This window comes from Wasmannia auropunctata, unplaced genomic scaffold (genome assembly GCF_000956235.1).
Source record: "Wasmannia auropunctata unplaced genomic scaffold, wasmannia.A_1.0 LD336085.1, whole genome shotgun sequence".
NCBI classification, from domain to species: domain Eukaryota; kingdom Metazoa; phylum Arthropoda; class Insecta; order Hymenoptera; family Formicidae; genus Wasmannia; species Wasmannia auropunctata.
In genome coordinates this window covers 1,538,015-1,561,010 of record NW_012026805.1, presented here as the reverse complement: position 1 = coordinate 1,561,010, position 22,996 = coordinate 1,538,015, and the positions used below count along the sequence as shown (strand labels likewise).

At 38.8% G+C, this 22,996-nt stretch overlaps 1 protein-coding gene and 1 long non-coding RNA gene across 5 annotated transcripts in view; one reads left to right on the top strand and one right to left on the bottom strand.

Moving 5' to 3' along the window:
• The first annotated feature begins 6,042 nt into the window (after positions 1-6,042).
• Positions 6,043-22,996, top strand: part of LOC105448461 (rhophilin-2) — a 40,807-nt gene continuing 23,853 nt past the window's right edge. Inside the window, exons 1-2 of one of the 4 annotated variants that reach the window (XM_011687015.1) lie at positions 6,043-6,312; positions 7,926-8,069. In XM_011687015.1, coding sequence (XP_011685317.1) covers positions 8,001-8,069 — 69 coding nt within the window. In that variant the 5' untranslated portion in view covers positions 6,043-6,312; positions 7,926-8,000. Of the gene's footprint in view, positions 6,313-7,232; positions 7,251-7,549; positions 8,070-21,292; positions 21,419-22,996 lie in introns of those variants that run through there. The other 3 variants (XM_011687014.1, XM_011687013.1, XM_011687016.1) reach the window with 3 other exon arrangements.
• On the bottom strand, positions 16,051-17,555 carry LOC105448459. The gene is made up of 2 exons (XR_974245.1): positions 16,614-17,555; positions 16,051-16,414 (listed from the first exon to the last, which is right to left on the bottom strand). It is a non-coding gene; the product is annotated as an uncharacterized LOC105448459 (long non-coding RNA).

Below are 22,996 nucleotides of genomic sequence, written 5' to 3'. Positions count from 1 at the left end.
GGGGGGAGGGGGGGAGAAAATCTCCGAAAACGGATACGTAGCGATGTCAGCACTGCGAATTCAACATTTAGCTTTTTGCAACTTGATAAATCAGCAATAGATAACACGCGACGTATACATACGACGTCGCCCTCTTATCGCCTTTGTACAAATGAATGAAGATACGATTGTCGACAGGTCAAAATCGCGCATGAAATTGCCCGAATGTAAAAATATATAAATCGTGAGGTGAACCAACGGTGAGATTGATTATTTTTTTACTCGCGATGGACTCGCGGTGTTGACGCCGCGGTTGTTCCGTTTTCGGCGACCGGGTGTTCCAACGCGCGAAAGCCGATCCGAGGTGTATTCCGCGCGCGTCACGCGCGAGACACGTGTAAATATAACAATCCCGGATGCGATCGTCCGAGGAGGACGATCCCACACGACACGGGAAATCTCGTCCGATTGCGCGAGGGACAGGACGCGACCGTGCCCCCGTGCCGTTCGGTTTGCAGTCAACAGGTAGCGGCGCGTCGGCGTGGTGGGGCGGCTATGCCAGGCACGCTCGAAATGTCTAGCGAAAGGCGACGTAACGAGCCGGTTCTCGGAGCTGTAAAAATCACGGAAGTATCAACCGCGAGCGCGCGCGCGCGCGCGCGCGAGTTCTCCGCGCGGCCGATTTTCGGTCGGATCGGCCGCGGGCGTTCGCCCTCGTACCAATGTCGGCGACGAAAACAGCGAGCCGTTACGTGGCCACACTTTAGGCGCACATACTTTACGTACATTCTAGCACACACGCTTCTGCATGTATCGAACAATTTTCCACAGAGTAGAATAGAGACGGATGAAGAAGAAAAGAACGCCAGCCCGATATGATATTTCCCCGAGGTGATCGCACGTGCCTGTACAAAAAAGGGAATTACGGCGGAAATGTAAATCACGTTGCCTGTCGATCGAATCTCGTAACGAACGAATGATTTGTTAATATGCTAGAGTTTAGATACGTAAGCTAAGAGCCTTAATTAAGGACTAATTGTATCTATACTGTGAATATACGCGGATCTAAATATAACAATGCATCTATTACCATTGTCTGTTGCGTGCCTCATTTCTCAGCGCTCGCCGTGGAATATTTATTGGATTCGACGTATCCCATGAATGGAAAATCGTGTAGACATTATCGTTGTACACACTGCATTCCTAAGTTTACAGACGCTCCTCTAACTAAATGCCACTCCGCAGTGACGATAAAATATTTCCATTTATTTGCACTTTTATTTCTAGCAGGAATAAAAAGTGGATAAATCACTTTTTTTTTTAGCTTTTTTTTGCAGCTTAATCTAAATGTTTTAAATGTATCCAGTCGTGATAAAGCCAGCGATTATGTCTATCCTGAATTATGAAATGCGCGTAAAATGCGACTGATTACGTTTGTGAAGATGCGCGTGTAAAACCGACAGGTAGTCGAATGCAAATCTTGGCTACGGAACGACAGACCGTGTCTGTTTATTGCCGTGTTTCTATACAATCCTGCGGGCGTAGTCAAGGTCCACCGTAGCGCGTCGAACGTCGTTGACGTGAATATTAAGAGAAATCGAGATAGCCAGCGGTCGCGAGTCACCGCGACACGCAGTCACGCGTAGATTACACGTGATATCGATCGGTCGTGTTTAAGAGAAACATGCTATTATCGCTCGCCCGCTCCGCCCCGAGGTTCTCCCGTTTCGCGCTTTTTCTCTCCTCGCGAGGACGAGGACGCGATCTGATTTCCCTTCTCCACTTGCAAAATCCTCGGCGTGATTTACAAAATTCCAAGTGGCAATCTGACATGATTTATTAATGAAATTTTTGGCGACGTTTTGACGCTAAAATAACGACAAATAATGCCAGCTTGCTGCCTGGATTATTTCCAGTGAGAAATAGTTTTCAATTCGATGTCGAATCGATGTCGAATCGATGTCGAATTGATGTCGAATTGATGTCGAAATCATCATATCGACGTCAATTCGACATCGATTCGACATCGAATTGGTGATCATTTCTCACTAGTTTCTCGCTGAAGAATACGTTGAATTTCCGAAAGTAAAATTAAATTAAAAACTTATATTTAATAAAATTACATGAAATAATATTGACGAATAATGAGAAGACAAATTATATATTTGAAATAATATTACATATATTGCTGGAATGTTTTGTGCTAATAGATTTTCATCAAAATATGTATTATGTAACTTTAAGAGCATTAGGAACTTATTATTGAAATATTTGAGAGAGATCGATTTTCGTACGTTAATACTTTGCCGAGAAATACTTCGATCTGCGCGATGTACGAAACCACGGCAGCGGCAAATACGAGTGCTATAAGTATAATGATAATCCAGATGGTGCACGATAATTCCGCATTATGCGTAACACCCGTGCACGTAGACTCAGCGATCGTAATAATTATGCGGAGATAGCCATGTTTTGCCGCACCGTAATCGACGATAATGTGATTTCTTATACACGCCGCATGTACAAAACAGGATGGATTCGAGCTGTGTGCAGACCCGATCCGATCTATGAACGGCGAAGGCATGGAGCGTCAGGCATTATCAACGCGTAATGATCTCCGGGCGGTTTCCGAACAATAATCATGAATTAGCCCGATGTGCCTGGCCGTCTCGCGTCGTTTTCTCCGTGCCGCGCGGAGTCGTAACGACGTTACGCAAACTCACGCGGGATCGCGCGCGTACGGCAATCGCCGATCACGTGGCCGCGCTGTGCCGTCCTCCCCCCCCCCCCGGGGAGTAGGTATAATCAGGTATAACGCATATCTAACGATGCCGGCTTTCGAAGGCATCCCCCCCCCCTCCGTGCCCTTTCACCAAATTCGATTACGTCGGTTTCGGGGAACGCGTGTATTTTTCACGCGACGGATGGAAATTAATATGCCGTGGAATACGCGGCGACCGCGGTACGGCGGCGGCGGCGGCGACGACGACCTCCGCCTCGCCGTGTTCCACGCGCGGCGAAAGGCCGCCCCGACCTTTCGTGATGCTCATCCTCGCGGACTCCTCGCGATTACGCCATCGCGCGGGGATGCCCGTGGCACAGTGTGTGTCTCGTGGTAGGTAGGTATAATACATTTTCACGAGGGCCTGATCGCCAGAATTCTTGCTCTCCTTCAACGACTCGTAAATGAAAATTTCTTGAGATTCGATCTGTTACAGATCGTACAAAGCGAGATAGCGTTTTTTTCCAATACCTCATTTAATAACGCTAATAACTTATTATAATATGAAAAATTAACTTAAATATGAGATAAACAATACCAAATTTTTTGCCGGCCATTTTTTTATGAAAATAGATAATTCAATATATAATACTTATCAGGAGATACGATAGTGTCAAGTGTTTAATATAAATATAAATAAAATATAAATAAAATATATGTATGTCTATAATATATGTATTATATGCGTGTATACAATAAACCTATAAAAGCCTATGAATATTCATTCTATGGATTTAAAAAAAGAAATGTAATAATTAAGTGAAAAATCGACAGAATAACACAAATAAATAAAGATAGCCATATTCGACCAAGCCGGATGTTAATGCTTAGTTAATATTTTTGCGTGAATTTTTTTACAATTTTCAATTTATGCAAAATGCACGTCGATTTTTGTCTTGAAACACAGTTTCTAAAATAAAGCTGGAATTGTAATGTAAATAACGAATTAAATTGACAAGCGCGATTTAATAATATTGATACTAATGAGCACCTTAAAAATAATAAAAAAAAATTATTGCGAGAAATATCAGCTCACCAAGGTACTAATTGGAACTCTCTACATTCCGTGACAAACTTCTTACCAATTCGACCATTGGGGTAAGCGGTCACATTTATCGCAATAACAAGTATTTGTTAGGAGAAAACGTCACATCAGGCGACGTGAGTAAACAATATAATAAGTGAAATCGACGATATATAAAAACACAAATAAGGATAGCTTAGTTTATTCGGTTGACGCTCGGAATGTAAGAAGGCCCAGAGATCCAGGTTCAAATCTTGGCTGCATATGGGCTATTTTCCGCAGTAAATTCCTTCACTGCATTTGTAAGATGCTCACATCAGCATCAATATTTATTAAATTGCTTGTCAATTTAATTCGTGATATTACGGCTCCTGCCGTATCACGGTAGCTTCAGTTTGGAACTCTGTTACAAAACTGACAAATAATAATCAGCGCACTTCGAATATTCGATAGTTTATCCTTATTTTTGCCCTTATTTTTTGCTAAATTTCTTCTCCTTTATATCGCGTACGCGCGAAAATAACTTTCGTTATTAGATTTTCAAAGGTTAAAGCAGCTGATTGAGAATGTTACCTTAAAAAAGTAACGCGTTACCGTTACCATTATTTTTTATTAGTCTGTATACATATAGAGCAAGTTTTTCTTCATATTACTTATTTTCATAGAAAGTTAAATTAAATTTAGTGTTTTTAAATATTAATGTCATTATTAAGAGTGCATTCCAATTAACATTCACTGTTAGTACTGAAAATCTATACAGGGTGTCCCGCCTCTACCGGATTTCCTTTTAAGAACGTGTTCCTAAGATAATTTTGAGACGAAAATCCTAATACAAAAATGTCGAGGCTATAATATATTTCAAATTATAAACGATTTAAGTTAACCAATATTAGCGGCTGAAATTCGCGCGCTCAGGCACGGCACATCCGATGGTTAGTTAGTCACGAAGTTAGTTTCGTGTGATATGTAAAATATTGATATGATATTGATATGTAAAAAAGGAACCATCGGATGTGCCGTGCCTGAGCGCGCGAATTTCAGCCGCTAATATTGGTTAACTAAAATCGTTTATAATTTGAAAAGTATTATAGCCTCGCCATTTTTGTATTAGGATTTTCGTCTCAAAATTATCTTAGGAACACGTTCTTAAAAGGAAATCCGGTAGAGGCGGGACACCCTGTATATAGTGTATATACAATGTGAATTATAAACTTTCAGTACTAATAGTGACTATCGGAACGTAACCTAAGAGAGTATACAAAATATTTTTTTTTAAATAAATTAAAAATGTATTATAAAATAAGAAGATAAAAGTATAAAAAACTAATGACAAATTCGTTACCATTACTGTAAAAATGCAACGACGTTACCGTTACCATTACAAATAAAAAAAGTAACAATCGTTACTGAAAAAGTAATAAAAATTATAACGGCGCGTTACAATGTAACGCATTACTTCCCAACCCTGGGTAAAAAGCACTTTAAAGTAGTGTGTGACGCCTATGTACATTATCTACACACATACTAATGATTTTACCTCGAACGTTACATAACAGAATATCTAGGAAAATTTTATGAAATCTTTAAAAATTACTTCAATCAATCCTTTCTATAGCGCTGGAGGACATGGGCATATAATTTTCAACAGATCACGGCGCTACACGCGGGACATGAAAATGTCAAGATCCTCTCTTTAGATTTCTGCAGATACTTAACGCTTGAAAAGATCGTTTCTCACGTGTGGCTTTATTTCAGATATTGTTTATTTGTTCTTATTATTATGTTTCTCTTGTTAGTATCTATACATATGTTTGTGTAACATTATAGCGATTAATATATGATTTTCTTAGATTTCTGTCATACGACGTTCGTAGCAAAGTTACGAAGTAATGTCTCGACACTTGTCCGCCCGTTTGAGAGATAAAAAGATAGCTTAAAGTGATCCTCAAAAGCGGATGCAGGTACTCAGAAACTTTTCTAAGCACAGAGGTGTCTACAAGTTAAAGATGAATTCTGTCGTATGATGATGACTCACGCGCCGAGCAGTTTTATAAGTGCGCTATACGCGCGCTTTCGTATAAATCTGCGCGCTAATGCGCCCGACCGAATTCCACAACTTGAAGCGACGAGACACGCGACTGCGGCAATCCTGTACGGCTCGATCCACGGCGAGTTCGGTTCGAGGTAACGTTAACGAACAGTTGCGAATCTTCCGTTGTCAATAACGGTCGCTGGGAGAATTCTAATAGATGCAGATGATTGATGCGGTGCTAAGTACCATTCGTGAAGAGAAGCGTAATATACTGTCTCCGCAATGCGGCGGCGGGCTGCCAAGAGCATCCACGAAAACTGCGAAAGAGAATAACGGAAGAAATTAAGAGAGATATAGGTGGGAGTGGAAAATGCGGGATCAAAAGGGACTCATTGAGATTCATGGAGGAGAAAAGGAACGGATGTCGTCTCGAGGACATCCGTGTCCGACGACAATTTTGAGGCAACTTCGACGAAACTCCGATTAACTTAATCGGTGAATATAATTCAACCGGCAGAATCCGCCTGAAGTAAAATTTCTAAACAGATAATTCCTATAATTTAATCTTTTTCTTTTTTTTTTGTAAACAGCGAAACATTAATAATTCTATCCAGATTGACAGACTAAATATAGCTTGATACGTTAATCACTGATTAATCGAAGTTTGTTCGAAATCATTCAGAGAGCATTAAGTTAATCGAAATTTGATCGAAATCATTCATAGAGAAAGAGAGAGTGAAATCTTCGATGAAATTTAGATTAACTTTAATCTGCAGCGGTTGATTCAACCGGTTGAAACTGCCTAAAGCGAAATTTCTAATTATATAATTTCCCTAATCTACTCTCTTTTTTCCAGATGTTAAACAATGAAATATTAATATTAATATATATATATATATATATATATATATATTCATGTTAATAAAATAATATAAGTATTGCTTGATAAATTAAGAGGAATTTAATCGAAATCATCCATATAAAATCAGTGATTTAAATCAAATTTAGATTAATTATAATGACTTATTCAGCGATTGTGATCCAATCGGTAGAATTGCCTAAAGCAAAATTTCTAATTATATAACATTTCTAATTAAATCTCCTTTTCTATATATTAAACAACGTAATATCAATAATTCCATATATATCAATAAATTAATATAAATATAGCTGCCTAAGTTAATGACCGCGGATTAACTCAATAAGAGTTCTGATATCATTCTAATGCCATTTTTATCAATATAGATTAACTTTAATCTCGGTTTAACTCACACTTCTTTTATCTTCTAGTTCTGAGAATTAGAAAACGATAAAGAGTTTAAAATTTAAGCCGAGGTTAAAGAGTAAAATCTACATTGTTAGCAATGGGCCTGTACAGGTATACCATAGGTCGAGGCGACCATAACCGATCCCTCTCATCAAAAGTTACCAAGGTATACAGTGCCTAGGGAGCTGCAACGGACTCGCCAGTGAACGCGCGTGTATGCGTGTATGTGTACTTGCGCGCGCGCGTGTGTATAGTCGGTATAGTACCTTCGCGCGCGTTGCAACGTTCCGAGCGACAGTCCGACACGAGCGTTCGCGTGGTACGCGACTGTCGCGTACACTCTCGCGCCGCTGATACGCGACACCCATTCCGGCGAGCGATCGGCAACGGCGATCGATCGTTCCACCGACCGTTCACCGCGGTGGATGTCCCGTGTGTCGAGTGCGAGCAACCCGAAGCCGAGCTCCGGATCAGTGGCCGTGTGGCTGTCGACAGTGCGCGCTATACACGCGATCGCGTCGATCGATCTCTCCCCCGGTCGGCGGCTTCTCGATCGCTCTCGGCAGTCTCGGCTCCGGTTTTGCCACCGCGACCGACCGACCGACGAAATCGAGAGTCGCGCGGAGTATATACGCGCACACGTACGGCGGCGCGCCTACGCGCCTGACGGTTACGACGCGATTTAAATTACGTTGCGATCGCACGCAGATCGTGACCGGCACGCGTCTACGTTTCGGCGTGACCGAACGACAGCAGATCAGCGTATAATACAGTGACACACGCGCTTTTACGGACGATGCTCGACCCGTGCGACGTATCTCGTCCAGTGTGCTCCCCATAGTTCGGTGGTGATCGGCGTTCGATCGGCGTTTGGAGCGGCGACATATGTGATATATGAGATGCGACGGCGGCTACAATGAACGTACCGATCGTGGCAGGGGACGTCGTCGACGATGGCGGCTTCGATCGGCCGCGATTCGTTCGGGTAAGTCAATATCACTGTGTCGATATTCTGTATCGAATTTCACGGTCCCGCGGCTTCGAATTAGCGAACTTATCGCACGCTCGAAGAACGTCGAGGATGATCACCGCGTTGAGAGTGTTCCGCTTTTGTTGGCGCGAGTTACAACGGCGAGTCACATCCCTACGGGGATTCCCACGGGATTCTAGGTACGACGAAATCGGCGACGCGGGCGTCGATCTCGATACGTTTTCCAATGTTTTTCATCCGATCCGCCGCCGGACGGATATCGTTCTGTCAAAGTACCCGCGGGTACTTTCACTTTCGTTTCTATCTGTGGCGATGCATTCAGGGTCGCGTTTTACCGCTAAAACGCTACCGCCTAGCTCTTACCGAACTGAGTTTTTTTTTTTTTTTTACTTGCGTTGCATTCCTATACATATCATATTTAGCGACATGCATCCGATATCACTTCGGGAAAGCGAACGCGATCCGTGCGCGAGACGTGAAGGCGAGAGCAGCTTTGAAGCTAAACTAACGTGTGTCAATTGTAATTCTGCGTCAATGTGAAATGAATATCAGACAGTCACGAGGATAGAGTGAAATATTAACAATGCAAGTTTGAAGAGTTAAAAAATTGATTTGCAACGCCGTGCGCTCATGTATAATTGAGTATCCTTCAGATGTGAGATCACTGTGCAAACGTATCGATAGATTAAACATACGTGTGTTGCGTGCATATGTTAAAATTTCGTCGCGACGAACGGCCAAATGGAAATTCAAATTACATTATGCGTAGAACAACTGCGACAGCAACACATTCCAAACCAGTGTGGAGTAAATTTTAAAGAGACACGGATACTGGCACAATAAAAGAAATGAACAATGCTTTTCATGGAGAATTGTACGGTCTAAAATACATCTCTTTCCGGAAGGGAATTTATGCTATTATAGTCTCACCGTTGTCTATTAATTTTTTATTTTAGTAACATTCCACAAACTATGTGGGATAAATTTCAAAAAAGTATTGGCAATAAGAAGTCATAAAATACTTTTCATCGACAAAATATATATTTCTAGAATATATCTATACGGTCTAGAATATATTTTTCTTTCAGAAGGGAACTTATTCTAGAGCCTTGCCTTTGTCTATTAATCAATTTTTTATTTTAGTAACAAATTCTGATTCATATATTGGGATAAATTTGAGAGAGATTAAGAAGACATTACAATATTTTTGAAAATTATGTATTTCTCTCAAAATATGTCTCTTTCCGGAAAGAAATTTTAAAATCTCTTTATTGTTAATTAATTAGTGTTTTATTTTAGTAGCTTATTCCAATCCATATGAGAAATAAATTTGAATTAAATTTGAAAAAAGCCAGCAATAAAAAAGTCATAATGCTTTTCATCGAAAATAACATACTTTAAGATATTCTTTGTTTAGAAGAGAATTTATTCTAAAGTCTCGTCTCTGTCTATTAGTTTATTTTGCTAACACATTTTAAACCATATGAGATAAATTTGAGAGAGATAAATTAATTACAATAAAAGAAATTACAGTTCTTATATTGAATTGAACGGAAAGTTTTTTTTTTTTTTACTAAGAGATGGCATTAGTATAAATATAAAAAAACAATAATTTTACATCAATAAATTTTCAACCAACGTACATATATAAATATTTTATATAACTTGTTCTATATAAAATTATATTTAATTAAATTACATAAAATTATATATATATAGGATATAAAGTTTTATGTAATTTAAATATAATTTAATATATAGTTTACATATAATTTTATGTAGAATAAGTTCTATTCTGGAAATATGTTTTATATAATTCTCATAAATCATTCTATAAAATATATCTCCGGAAAGGAATTTATTCTAAAATCTTCCTATTGTTTGTTCAATCTTTCATTTTAATAAACTTTTATTTAAACGGGAATTTTTAATAAAACCTACGTACAACTTTATCTAAATTTCTAAAACGTTAGGGTGCCTCAAAACTCATCGTAAAAATAACGTCACGCTCACATTACGTGTCCGACGATAAATTGTATCACTATCTTAATCACGAGATATTCTCGCGTTGAAAGATGTTTTTACTCGCCCCTCCACAAGTGCGGGAGGATGAGCCATATTCAGCTTTTTTTTTCTATTATACCCCATCGGATATTATGTATACTTTACGCGGTGCCGGGGTATGTACCTGAGCCATATGCGTCGCGAGATATCGAGTGCAGTCGAATCCCCGCGGCGTTTTCTAGGAAGATTCCACAAAGGTACGACGCACTATACGTAGCCATTATTACCGTGGAAATAAAAGATAACAACACCTGCCACACATTCAAAGTAGCTGCTACCTGCCTGGAGCTGGAGAGATACCGGCGGTATCACATTAGTCATACGTGCTCGTTAACATCGCATTTCGCCTAATTGCTTCATATCGTAAAATTACTTTAATTGCGTTCATTGCGTTGGTTGCATTCATTTATCAGAAAATGTTGTTGACGAACGTTCATTTGAAGATTTCATCCGTAGATACGGATATATACCTATATTATGTAATTATATCGATTCAAGGCTATTTTTTTTATTGTCTATCTGTAACATGTTACTTGTATTTAATACATTCGTTTCATCCATGTACAGTGAATTATATGTATACCCGCATAATTTCTAAATCGATAAACGAACGACTTTTACATTTCGAAATTTTAATTATATCTCGATAATGAGATGGGAAAATTTACCTCGACGAGCGCGATGCGCGCGGCCTCTTACCTGCTTAGGCTTCATCCAATTGGCATAATTGCTTTAACGAGGTACATCGTAAAAGAGCACGTGCCTATTGTTACCTCGCGTTCTTAAGAATGCGTGCCTTTCCGCTCGGCTTCTGAATGTATAAACAATAAAATCACACTACTCGCGCGGACGGCGATTACTTTTTGATTGAGTGCCAATTGATGGCGATACAAATTGTTGTCCAGCTTGTTTTAAACTCGACGCAAGTTTAAAATTGAAACCGTTTTATGTCGCTGTTTCTTGATTAAAATTATATATTAAAATTATAAATTTTGTATTTTTACAAATGTTTGCTGTTTTTGTAATTGTTTTTATAAATATGATATAATATTGTCAAATTAAAAAATCTTGTTATTTATTAATTAACAGAAAGTTAAAAGGAGAGAAAGGTATTTTTGGTATTTTTTTAAGTCAATTGTAAGTGTTGTTTTTATTGAACATATTAATATATTTACAAGAACTTTTATTGTGTATTTTCTCGCTTCTGACGTCATAATTTGAGATCGGTGAACAAAAGCTTTAAATAATGCTCGTTTAGAAACTGTTGATTGTCTTGCGATGCACGTAGGACCATTTGAAATTCACTGTCTCATTAAAATTCTAATCACAGACAAGAAATTATAAATTAACCGCGAAATTGCATTAACGTAAATTGCAGAATAAGTTATTTTTACTTAGGCAAATTGGAAATAATTTAGAAATAAGAGTTCCGTTTGTCATGCAAATGTATGTGAATAACGCATCATTGTGAGTTACAATCTTTTCCTTCATAGAACAATCTCAATTTACGTCATACTTTGTGTCGCAAAGAAAAAATTGTGAAACTGTGCGGGTGATGAGGAAAACTCGGAGGAAATCGGTTGCATACGGCGACATTCGTGATAAAATAAACGGATACGTCATCTATGTGCATTTATATCGAATAAGCTTTATGTTTATCAATACTTTTAACAGGTAGTCATTTTTATCAAGATCGATGAGTGCGTTATCGCGTCTGCGTAATATTATATCTGTGTCGCCAGGAGAGAAAGAACATACATTTTTATTTTTAACAGCAAGTGATATCATTCCCGCAATTAACATTTTTTTTTGATAAGAATAAACTATTATCGTGATTCATTTTAACCTTTGTAAACAACATTTTTATATATTAGTGTGCAACTTCGTATTCTTAGAAATACATTTTAATCCGCTAAAGTGTCAAACAAACAAGAAGAGCCTGTAAACGTGCGAGGTTTCGCAAATGAGAGAGCTGAACTTGTATAGCGAAAACTCTTATTACCATTTGTTTTGGATTGAAAAACAAAGAGATAATTCGAGAAATTGGAAAAGATAAACAACGCGTCGGAGCTTCAAAATTATCTTTCACAAAGAGAATGCAGTCTCGTACCAAGACGAACGACTCCTCGCGCGCTCGTATATACAGCAATAAAAGTCACCGCCGTGATGTACGTATGTACGTTCCCGCATTCCACTATGAAAACAGAAGTGTCCGCGGACGCGGATTGTGTCATGCATGAGAGGGCTAAACGTGCCGCTCGCGCTCACGTACGTACGGCTAAACGCCGCGCCGCGCCGCGTCGCGCCACGCCGCGCGTCGCGGTGCAACGCTCGCCTTCGCGGTTAGCCTCCTTCGAAAGTGGAGTAACGCGCGCAAGGTCGGCGGCCAGCCGGGCCGGCCGCGTGCCTCGCTTTATGTATGTACGTATGCTTTACGTCGCGGGTCGCGTTCTCGGGTCGCGCCGAGGAGCCGCAACGGCGAGAACGTGTTGTATATGTACAATACGCCCTCGTGTGTATACACAATACGCGCGATCTCGCCTGCATCGCGTCGCGCCGCTGCCGCCGCCGCTCGTCCGTGTCGAGAAAACGGGAGTAAACTCGGGCAACGATCGCGCGGTTAGGTCGCTCCGACCACGACCGGAATACGCTCGAGCGGATACGCTTCGTTCTCCGCCGCGCGTATCCACGCCGCACCTTCGTCTACCGTGCCGGAAATCGCGAGACGCGTAACGCACCTGTTCTCTTTCTTCCTCTTTTTTTTCAATCTGTCCCTTTCTCTCTCTCTTTTTCTCTTTCTTTCCGTTCTTTCGCGGGTCTGGCTACACGTGATGGAATCGAATCCTCATAATTTTTATTTAATTTGCAGATTATTATATTTCTATGATTTGCAGTTCTATACAAGTTAAACACTGGTTTTTTTTTTAGTATAGTTGTGATAGCTCTATCAAAAAGTATACCCAAATAATACTCAAATAAACAGTTAAAATATATGCTCAGAATTTAAGAAATATACGTTTAATATTATTATCTATTATTAATACATTTAATATTATTAACATTTATCACAGTAAGTGTTATTTAAATATTTAGAATTTAAGAAATATATAAATTTAATATTTATGCGTATATATACTAAATTATAGTAAATCCCTTATAGTAAATTGTATCAATACTGTGGGTTTTATTATTTATTAAAAAAATGAAGAGATTAACATTTTATATGTATATACATATGTATATATGTATATATATACATATATGACTAAATATATTTAAAAATTTCTAATACAATTAAATTACTTATTGGTCAGAAATTTTTGGCAGCCACTGTATATATACACAGGATGTCTAAACAGTCTGTCACTATATTTCCGAAACGATTGAAAATTAGAAAAAGAAACGCATATTTTGCAGCTTTTCATAATTTTGAACCGTTTCCAAAATACAGAGCCATACTGTATAGACACTGTATGTGTGTGAATACCATATATGTACAGATAGTGGCTGCCAAAAATTTATCGACCAATAAATATTTTTGGAATATAAAATTTCCAATACAATAAAATTACTTCTTTCAATCATTCAGTTAAAAGAAAATTTTTTTTTTAATTTTGAAAACTACTCGGATTACTTTAATGAAACATACACAAAGTTTCATCAAAATAACCCGAGTGATTTTCGAAATTTTAGGAAGAAAGCGACAATTTTCCTTTAACTTTGACCCTGTATCTTTGAAATCAAATAAAAAAAATTTTGAGCAGATGGTCATATGAAATTTTTTTCTTGAATTTGTATGAAGAATCATCCCTTAAAATCTTTTATATTACTTAGTATCCACCTTGTATATTATATAGTATGTGTATATATTTTATTATCTTAACATTAATTACAGTAAGTGTTATTTAAATGAGTATTTAAATAAGAATTGTCGTTTTCAATCTTACTATCAATATTATAGTTTTTGCCATCTTCAATTTACTATGCAATGATATCTAGTTTTCTATTTATTATACTTGTAATCGGATAGATATGTTAATTACTATATGTTAATTCCCGCCGCTGCTCTTATCTTTCCTGTTTATTACATTTTGATTGCACAAACACCTATGTAAATCAGAATCATATATACGTTTGCATTCCTCAACTCTTCAATAATAAAAAATATTATCAGGTCTTGTGGATGCCGACTATCTTTGACATTTTTCCATAAGAGATTATTCGTTATCCACAAATTTTATCGTTTATTTATGTCGCGGTAATAGAAATATTTATTGGGCATCGTTGCGTTAACATACCGGTCTTTCCATATGGAAAGGACATAAACAAAACGTAACGATGTAGAATCGTGTTGCGGTACGCGAATAAGATTCTGCGTGAAATCATCCACGACCTATAGAATTCGCGAAATGCCGTTTACGGCGAATCCGCGGTACGAAGTTGCTTCGTCATTCCACGGATATAGAAACAAGCGTAAGAAAACAACCCTTTCTTATCGGAAAAATTGTGTAACCAGGAATTTATAGCTGTGAATGATTCACTCATGCTTCCCGGATCTTATCTCAGCAAAAAGATAACGATCCAATCAATATATCACTTGTAATTTATAGTGAGAAAAAATTAAATATTAAAGATTAAACATTTTCGATCTCTTTCTCTCTCTCTGTTTTTGTAGCAAAAGAATTTCTTGCTTTTCTTTTATTATTATTTCGTGGTGTCTCAGATTTACAATTATTTATTTAACGAAAACTTATCATGTAACTTTTCAACATTTAATTTAAAAATAAATAATTTTGATAATTTAAAATTTTAAAAATTCTATTTTTTTATAATGTGTATATGTGTGTGTGTGTGTGAGAGGAGGGGAGAGAAAGACGAGGACAAAAAACCCTAAATTTGAAATTTGTTAAAGCAAGCACAAGCATAAGATTGAAAAATGTGAAAAGATTGGAAAACGAAAGACTTGTTCATAACCTTGTGCATGTCGATATTACGTAGAGAGAAAGACTGGCTAGGGCACGTTCTTTGTTATCTGGCGCCTGCCGTATGTCGTCTGACACACCGAGTCATCAAGGGACACGTCGTGACGGTAATCACTAACCGATGAGCTGGCACGTGCTTCCCTTGAACAAGTGACTGTCTCTTTCCCCGAGGGCGAGATCGCTAATCTTAAGTCTGTCGTCTTTGACCGCACTTCTTTTCTTGAAATTTTTACTTTTTTCCCCGTTTTTTTCTTCAAAGTCTGACCGCAAAAAGGAAAATGGGATCGAGTATGTAAATCGAGCGTATATAAATTATTTTGACTCACTGGTATTTGCTGGTACTCTATTTTACATTTTTCCTGTTTGTCTTAAAAGTATATTTTAAAATCAGCGTAGGCGCTAAAAGAAGGACGACAATCCAGTAAAACTTAGATTCAAATCGCGATATGAATCCCACAATCTGCGTCACTGGACAGGACGATTAGGCTGTGCAGGACGATAAGACTGTAAAGCCGATTAAGTATTGATAGAAGATTGAAAGCAGACGATATTAGGATGTTCAGAAGCAGTCGTGGGATAGTACTCTAATTGCTAAGATTGAGAAATATCCCAAATTCGAATTCGGATCGACTCCGTAATTTTTCCGATTCACGTGATGAAAATCAGCTTGCAGATTTTCAGTAGTTGAACGAATTCGAAAAGAGAGAGATAGAATTTCACAATTCCGACTTGAATGCACAACATATTGTCTCAGGAGTCGAGGAGCGAATTACAGTTTTTATTTTTCTTGCAAATAAGTAGCAGTTGTAAAATTTTATGACTATGCCTTTCTCTTCGTACTTTTTTATCCACTTACAATTAGAATTTGCCGTCTGATTTTTGTCTTACGAGCGTGTGGTTATGATTTTTAGTATTTATAGGTTAATCTATATACTTGAATTTCTTTTATTAAATACGTTTTGTAATTGCAATTAAATCGTACTTTTACACTTATTTCTATTAGTTCCATGATAAAACATTAGTTCTTCTGAAAATTTGAAAATTGCACAAGGTGAAGATTGTGCTCCGCTTGTTTCTATGTCAGTACTGTGTTCCTCTTGAAGTGTCAAATTTTCATTAGATGTAGACTGTCTTTCGCTCGTCGACGGATCAGATGATTTTATTTTACAAATAGACGACAATCTTGAAATTTCCATTTTGTGCCTTCTGTCGAAACCTTTGGATTCATATATCAAGTGTTAACGAGCGTAATCACGTTGCGCGATATCTATCTTCTTGTCTTTCACGACGTGCCTGAGAACAAAAAAGAAATTACCATAGAATAAAATTATCATATTAAAATTAATTAATCACATTTATAACTAACAAGACGGTATATAACGATTATTATGTTTCTCAAGAAACTTTTATTCTGAAATTATTTTTCATCCGGTGTTGAAAAAAAAAATCGCGATGCCATGCTTTGCACAATAATATACACTCTTCGACTAACTTTCGGAAACTCATCATCGAGTCCGAACTTTTCGCATCATTGGCTTCGTCTGCAGGGCAGCAGTACACAATAGAAAACGAGACGACACTCGATAACGTATGCTGGCGGTGTGCTCGCGTGAGTCACCGCTGGCGCAGCTGTCGGGTGTCTTCCGGTGCTCCCGAACGACGGAGACGTCGCTTCCTCGGCGTTTACCTCTTCCTCGGCGGGCGAACGACGGGTCCTGCATGAGTCACGTCATACGTCATACGTAATCGCACGCGTCGGCGACACGCGGCGTGCTTCCGTGCCTCTAAACTTGAGACACAATTCGCGTCGTGGCCGCTCGTTAACCTTGCCACGGTCCCTGATTTTATCGCAACACTTAAGGACCTCGAAAAAAAAGAAGCGAAATTCTCATGTTGACAAAAATTTCCGTCCGGCATGTAGGCAAAACCGAAAATCGTTGGCAAACTTCCAGGCACTTCCAAGTATCGTTTTAGAGTTAAAATTATGATTTCTAGCAGTTTAACGAAAAGAGTAGCAGTACCTCCATAAGATACGAGGTATTTAATTTTATTGATTATATTCAATATTTTAAGTTTGTTTGCGTTCTTTTAGAGGAAGATCCGTTTGCGTAATTACATTGAATTTGGGTAACAGCACGAACGGACGAATATCAACACATATATATCGCTCATTTCATCGCAGTATATCGTTGTAACGACATAATTAAAAAATTTTTATTTTTTAGTTGATGGCGTAATGGAAACTTTTTAGAATGGAAATATAAAGAAAAAAAGAAAAAGACTTTTCCTCTATAATCTACTATTTACCTCTAAAAAAATTGTATTTTTCAAAATTAATATTCCAAAATTTTAGTTTAAAACATTCAAACGTATTTCCTGAAAATTTTTGTTTTCTGAATCGTATCGTTGTTGTAATAAATGAGCAATATTATTTATGTCAACATGCAATTTTTTCAGGCAACTGGAGCGATACGTTAACGAAGAAAGGTTTGATTAATTAGAACGACACTATTCATATTGTCATAAGAATAATACACTGAGTATGACAACCCAACTTTGATTGCTTCTAACTTTTATAAAAATGAACATATTGTAGCAAATTAAAACATTAAGGAACGAGCAAATGTATGTATCTTTATTAAGAGAAAAGTTACAATAAAAAAGAAAACAGAAATTTTGAAAAGTCATTTTTTTCAGAAATTTGTATTTGTCAGAAAAATTAAGGTAAAAGGCTTCTTATATTGTTTTAAAAACTAGAAACTTGGAATTTAAAGAAAAAAAAAAATATCATAGAGTCGAACATTTCAAAAAGTATATGACATTTGAATATGGCATATACAGTACGAATTTTTGATTGTTATTATTTAAAGATTATTTGCTGATTTGTTCTTTACTTTAAGAAAAAGAGTAACCCAACGTGTTTAAATTTGTCAGGTAGATTGGCCAACTTTTAAAATTATAGAAATGTCAACTTTTTTTTCGAAAAAAGAAAACGTCTGGATATGCCATATATATTCATGACACAATCAGTGTGTCCTTTTAATGTCATGTTTCTTTGTTATCGAAAAGTATTAGACTTCGTGATGGTATAGCTTTTCAATGAGCGTTTTCATTAGCAGTCGGTGAAGACGCGACCATTCGCAGTAAATCAGCGCCTAAATCAGACACGCCTCACGTAAAACGAAATCGAACGGACGCGCTTGTTTGCATGCATCACTTTTAAAGTCCGCCATAAAGCGAGGCTCATGCCGATACGAAAAAGTAATCACGCAACGTGCCGTAAGAATCGCAATAACTCCGGTTCCGATGCCGAGAGCGCGCGATATTTTCTGCGTCACACGCGACTCGCTCACAGGGCGCGTCCCATTTTTACGCCCGAATACGCGTTTTACGCGTTTTACCAGGTACGACAGCAGGTAAAAAAACGATCGGCTCTTTCGCAATCGATTACGTAAATATCGCTTGACCGCGCGCGTGTTCCCTGAAGCGGCAAGAGCACGCCGCCTTTTTCCACAACGCGGAAATTTTTCCGGTCCGGACCGGAATAATCGAAAGGATCGGCGCGATCGCGTTCTATGTTAATAGGGTGGCAGAAAAGTCCCAGTGCGCGGTTCCATGCCCATCTGCGTACGTCTCTATCCGGGTGAGCTAATCATCGCGAGCGCCTTTCTCTCAGCGTGCCGTTCTCCCGGCGGCGACGTCGGCTTTCCATCTCGCGACTTTCGATTTGCAGTGTGGAGATTCCGCATTCTGAATTTTACATTCTTTTCACTCCAATCCGCAAACTCGAACCTCTCATACAATTTTCGCGCCAGAACGTGCGTTGTAATCGGATACCCAACCCCGGAAATGAAACGGGAGAGCTCGATTATCGGGACTGTCGTTCACCAACATAATGAGTTTATGCACGCAAAGAATGAACTTAATTGGCATCATCAAAATGACAAAACTTTATGTAGATTATGACTTTTGTTAGTTGATAATAAAAATTGATATGCAATGTATGAGAGAGAGAGAGAAACTGTTAAATCGAAGCCACGTATAGATATTAATACACATACATAAATTAAAATTATACATATTAGTTTTTCACGTCGCAATTTGTTTTAACAAACGGATTTTGCTGGATTTCCAAGCTACTCTGTCTCGAAGTGTATAAAAACGATGGCAATCTAGTCTAGTCAGCTTGGAATGTCGAAGTGCAAATGCTTCTAAGATGCTACCTCAAAGAAGAAAAGGTCTTACAACCATCTGTCGCTCTTTTCAACTCAATCATCGCAGCGGTCGAACAAGTACACGGGATCACGATCGCGAATGTGCTTCCCTAAAAGCAGGAATAGTTTCGACGTATTTCTGAAAGTTACTTCGACAACGGAGAAAGAAATAGAGCGTTAGAGAGATAAAAAAAATTATATCTTTGCACTAAGTAAGGCCTGTTTTATACGATGCTTTTTTACTAACAATTAGCGAGCTAGTCTCTTAGCGAACTAGAAAACTAGCACGCTATGCTGCAGCTAAAAATATAATTCTGTAAATTTATATATATTTTTAGAAAACTAGCAGCTGAAAAATATAATTTTATAAATTATACTTCTTAGTTGCTAGTTTTCTAAAAATATATATAATTTACAGAATTATATTTTTTAGCTACTGTCAGTTAGCTATAATTTTACAATTTTTTTTTCAAAAAACTGGATTTATAGAATTAATTATATTTTTCTATAAGTTACTAGTTTTCTAATTTGCTAGAAAATTAGCATGCTAGTTGATAATAAAAAAGCGTGTAAATCAGGCTTGACGAATAATAAATTATTAATCATGAAAATGATAAATTGAATGTTTACATGCAAATGTGTAATAAGTATTAATAGTAAATATTTATTATTTGTAATTGTTATGACAGTAGAATACTGTAGTTACATGTTTAAATAGTTTTGGAGCAATTGTAGCTTAGAAGTAGCTCGAAGACCTCATTGCAATTTCAGGTATAGTTCACGTTCGCATGACATTTGCAATCACGACAACGTTAATACTGCGAGTAACTGTGCCTGTCTTATATTATGAGCCTCTGATTAAGGACGCGATAAATTGGCGGCAATGAAAAATTAGCGTTATCATCATTCCTATCATATTTTCCTCGAAAGTGGCAAATCTGCCGTTGCTCCGTACTATTCTCCAGCGTGACGGAAACATCGATTTTAATGCTGTTGAGAATTCAATCTTAACAGATCACTCTTTCGACAAACTAAACTTTATTATTACTTTCGCTACAAAATCGACAAATTATCGCGTTATTACGATACCAATTACCAGTTCTCGAGTTCCTCAATGGATGTCGAAGGATGTGTTTGAGAGGTTTCCGTCGAGAAATTTATCACAGTCTCGCGGAGAAACACGCGGTGATGTTCCCTCCTCTCCTGCCCTCCCCTTCCACCCGTAGCGCGGTCGGCCCAGACCTGGCCGCACATAGCACAGCAGGCCCATCCTCACGACCGGGGGCCCATCCCTACTCTTCTTTCTGCTCACCCTTTCTTTTTCCCTTTCGCCGAGCTACACCGACCGCGGCCGATTTCAGCCGAGCTCTAGGTTGCCGTTGATGGATCGTCGTCTACGCCGATCGGGAAGTCGCGTACGCCATCGCGCCGATCGCGTCGTCGTCGCTCCAACTCCTTTCGCGCTCCGAAACTCCTGCCTGCACCCGATAAACTGCTGATCGAACGTCATCCGTCGTTCTCTCCGACCTCGAGATTTCCCTGACCTCGTCCTTCCGGTCTCGCCGAAGTGTTCTCCACGTTCTCCACGTGACGCGACATTCGTTCGCCAACAGTTCCGCGGACATGCTGAAGAAACGCACCGCCGCCGCTTTCTTCCGCTCGGTAACGCGACATTCCTGCATTCTCCATCGCGTATAAGACAGTGCGCGATCTTCGTCCTCCGCGAGAGCGATCGCCCGCGAATCGTTGAAAAACATCATCACCGTGGACCCGGGTGCTCCGCCGAATATCGGTACTCGGTTGAGAGGAGTCACCTCGCACTTCCGGTCGACCGTGCGAACGACGCGACCGCGAGAACTCCACGGAAACTTCGCGGCGGCGGGTTCCAGAGAATTCCGACGAAGACGACGGTCGCGTGTGTTGCTCTCGCGCCGAGAGGACACGCGCGGAGGACGTCGAGGATCGAGAATACGCGAAGATACGAGAAGGACACGGATCGAAAAGTGAGCTCGGATAGCCGCGGTTCGCCCTGGCGAACAGAGACGCGCGAACGATGCTGATACTTCCAGACATAAAGCTTCAGGTAAATAGCCGCTTAAAATTACTGGAGCACACCAGGACTCGCGCGACTGTTCACCATTAGCACATTTCTACCAATGGTGGATTAACTTTAATCTCAACTTACTTTTTATTTTTTCTTTTATTCTTAGAGAAAGATAAAAAGTAAATTAAGTCGAGATTAAAGTTAATTAACATTTGATAGAAATGGACATAAGACATTTACGAAGTTTGAAAATATCGATAAGATTCGTTCCCCAAATATAAACCGAAAAACTTCCAAAAGATAAGTAAAAGATTTGTGAAATATTTTCTAAACGTCTTTAGGATGATTCTTATGACATTTGGAATTAAATATATAAGAAATACATATTATATATAAATTAAATTGAAGTGTGAACGAAGTCGATTTATGTAAAATAATTTATGTAAAATGTCCCCAATCTTTAAAATCGGAAGAACTTGAACAAAGAATTTATCTTTTCAAATTTTGATTTCTATAAAACATTCTATAGTCTCAAAAACTGCTGTAACAAATAGTCTAAAACAGCTCGTTTTTAAATCATTTGAAGTATTTGTTAAAAAATATAATAACAAATTATATAAGATTAACATGGTACATTTCTAGGCAACACAAAGTTTAAAATCAGGACATTGGATGTCTTTTAAACATCTTGTTATGTTCCGATTTTGAATTTTGTGTTTGGCATTAAGTTTATTCAAGCTTATAATATTCGATTGATTTTCGCAACGCGTTATTTTCCTTCTTTAAATCTACGACTTCAAAACAGTTCGAGAGCAGCTTTTCTCTCTTTCTCTCTTTCTGTTTTTAGTTTGGTTTAATATCGTCAGTGATTCGCATCAAGTTCTCCACCTTTGAACGTGTGTATACATAAAATTATGCGAATAACAATGGTTCGAATTAGGGCGAGTTGCGGAACAAGCTGGATCTAGTATACCCAACCTTTTCCACTGACGGGTTAAATGTGCGCTCGGTGCATCCTCAGTACAATTCCCCGGATGCGCCGTGTGTACAGCATACACACACATACACACGCGCGCGCACACACACACACACACACACACTCTTTCGCCACACATCGCCTTTCTCCCTTGGCCGAGCGTGGGTCTACTCCTCGTGTGGTAATATGTCGAGCGTGCAATGATCGCGAAGGACGCGACAGCCTTGAAGTCGCCTGAGACATGCCGTTTCTAATTAGACCGAGGTGTAAACCGGAACGAACCGTGCCCTCCCACCTCCCCGCGACCTCCCCTATACAGCCTTTAGCTTTTTCTGTTTCCTTTATCGTATTCCTTCGCGCGCCCGTGGATTTTTTCGTGCGGCCACTCGGAATCCCATCGGAGCGTGATCGATTATCTATTCTATTATTTTGCAATTTAAAGATACGATCGCGGAGCCGCCGACCGGCAGCGGCGGTTTGATCGATAAGCGATCAAAGCCGTCACTCAAATTACACGACGATTACAAGTCGCGACTGTCAGTGGAATCTATAATTACTCGTTTCTCGCCTACGAGATTGCGATTATTATAGTTGTATAAGGAAGTATTAATGATCGAACGCGCTTGCTGTGCCGAGCAAGT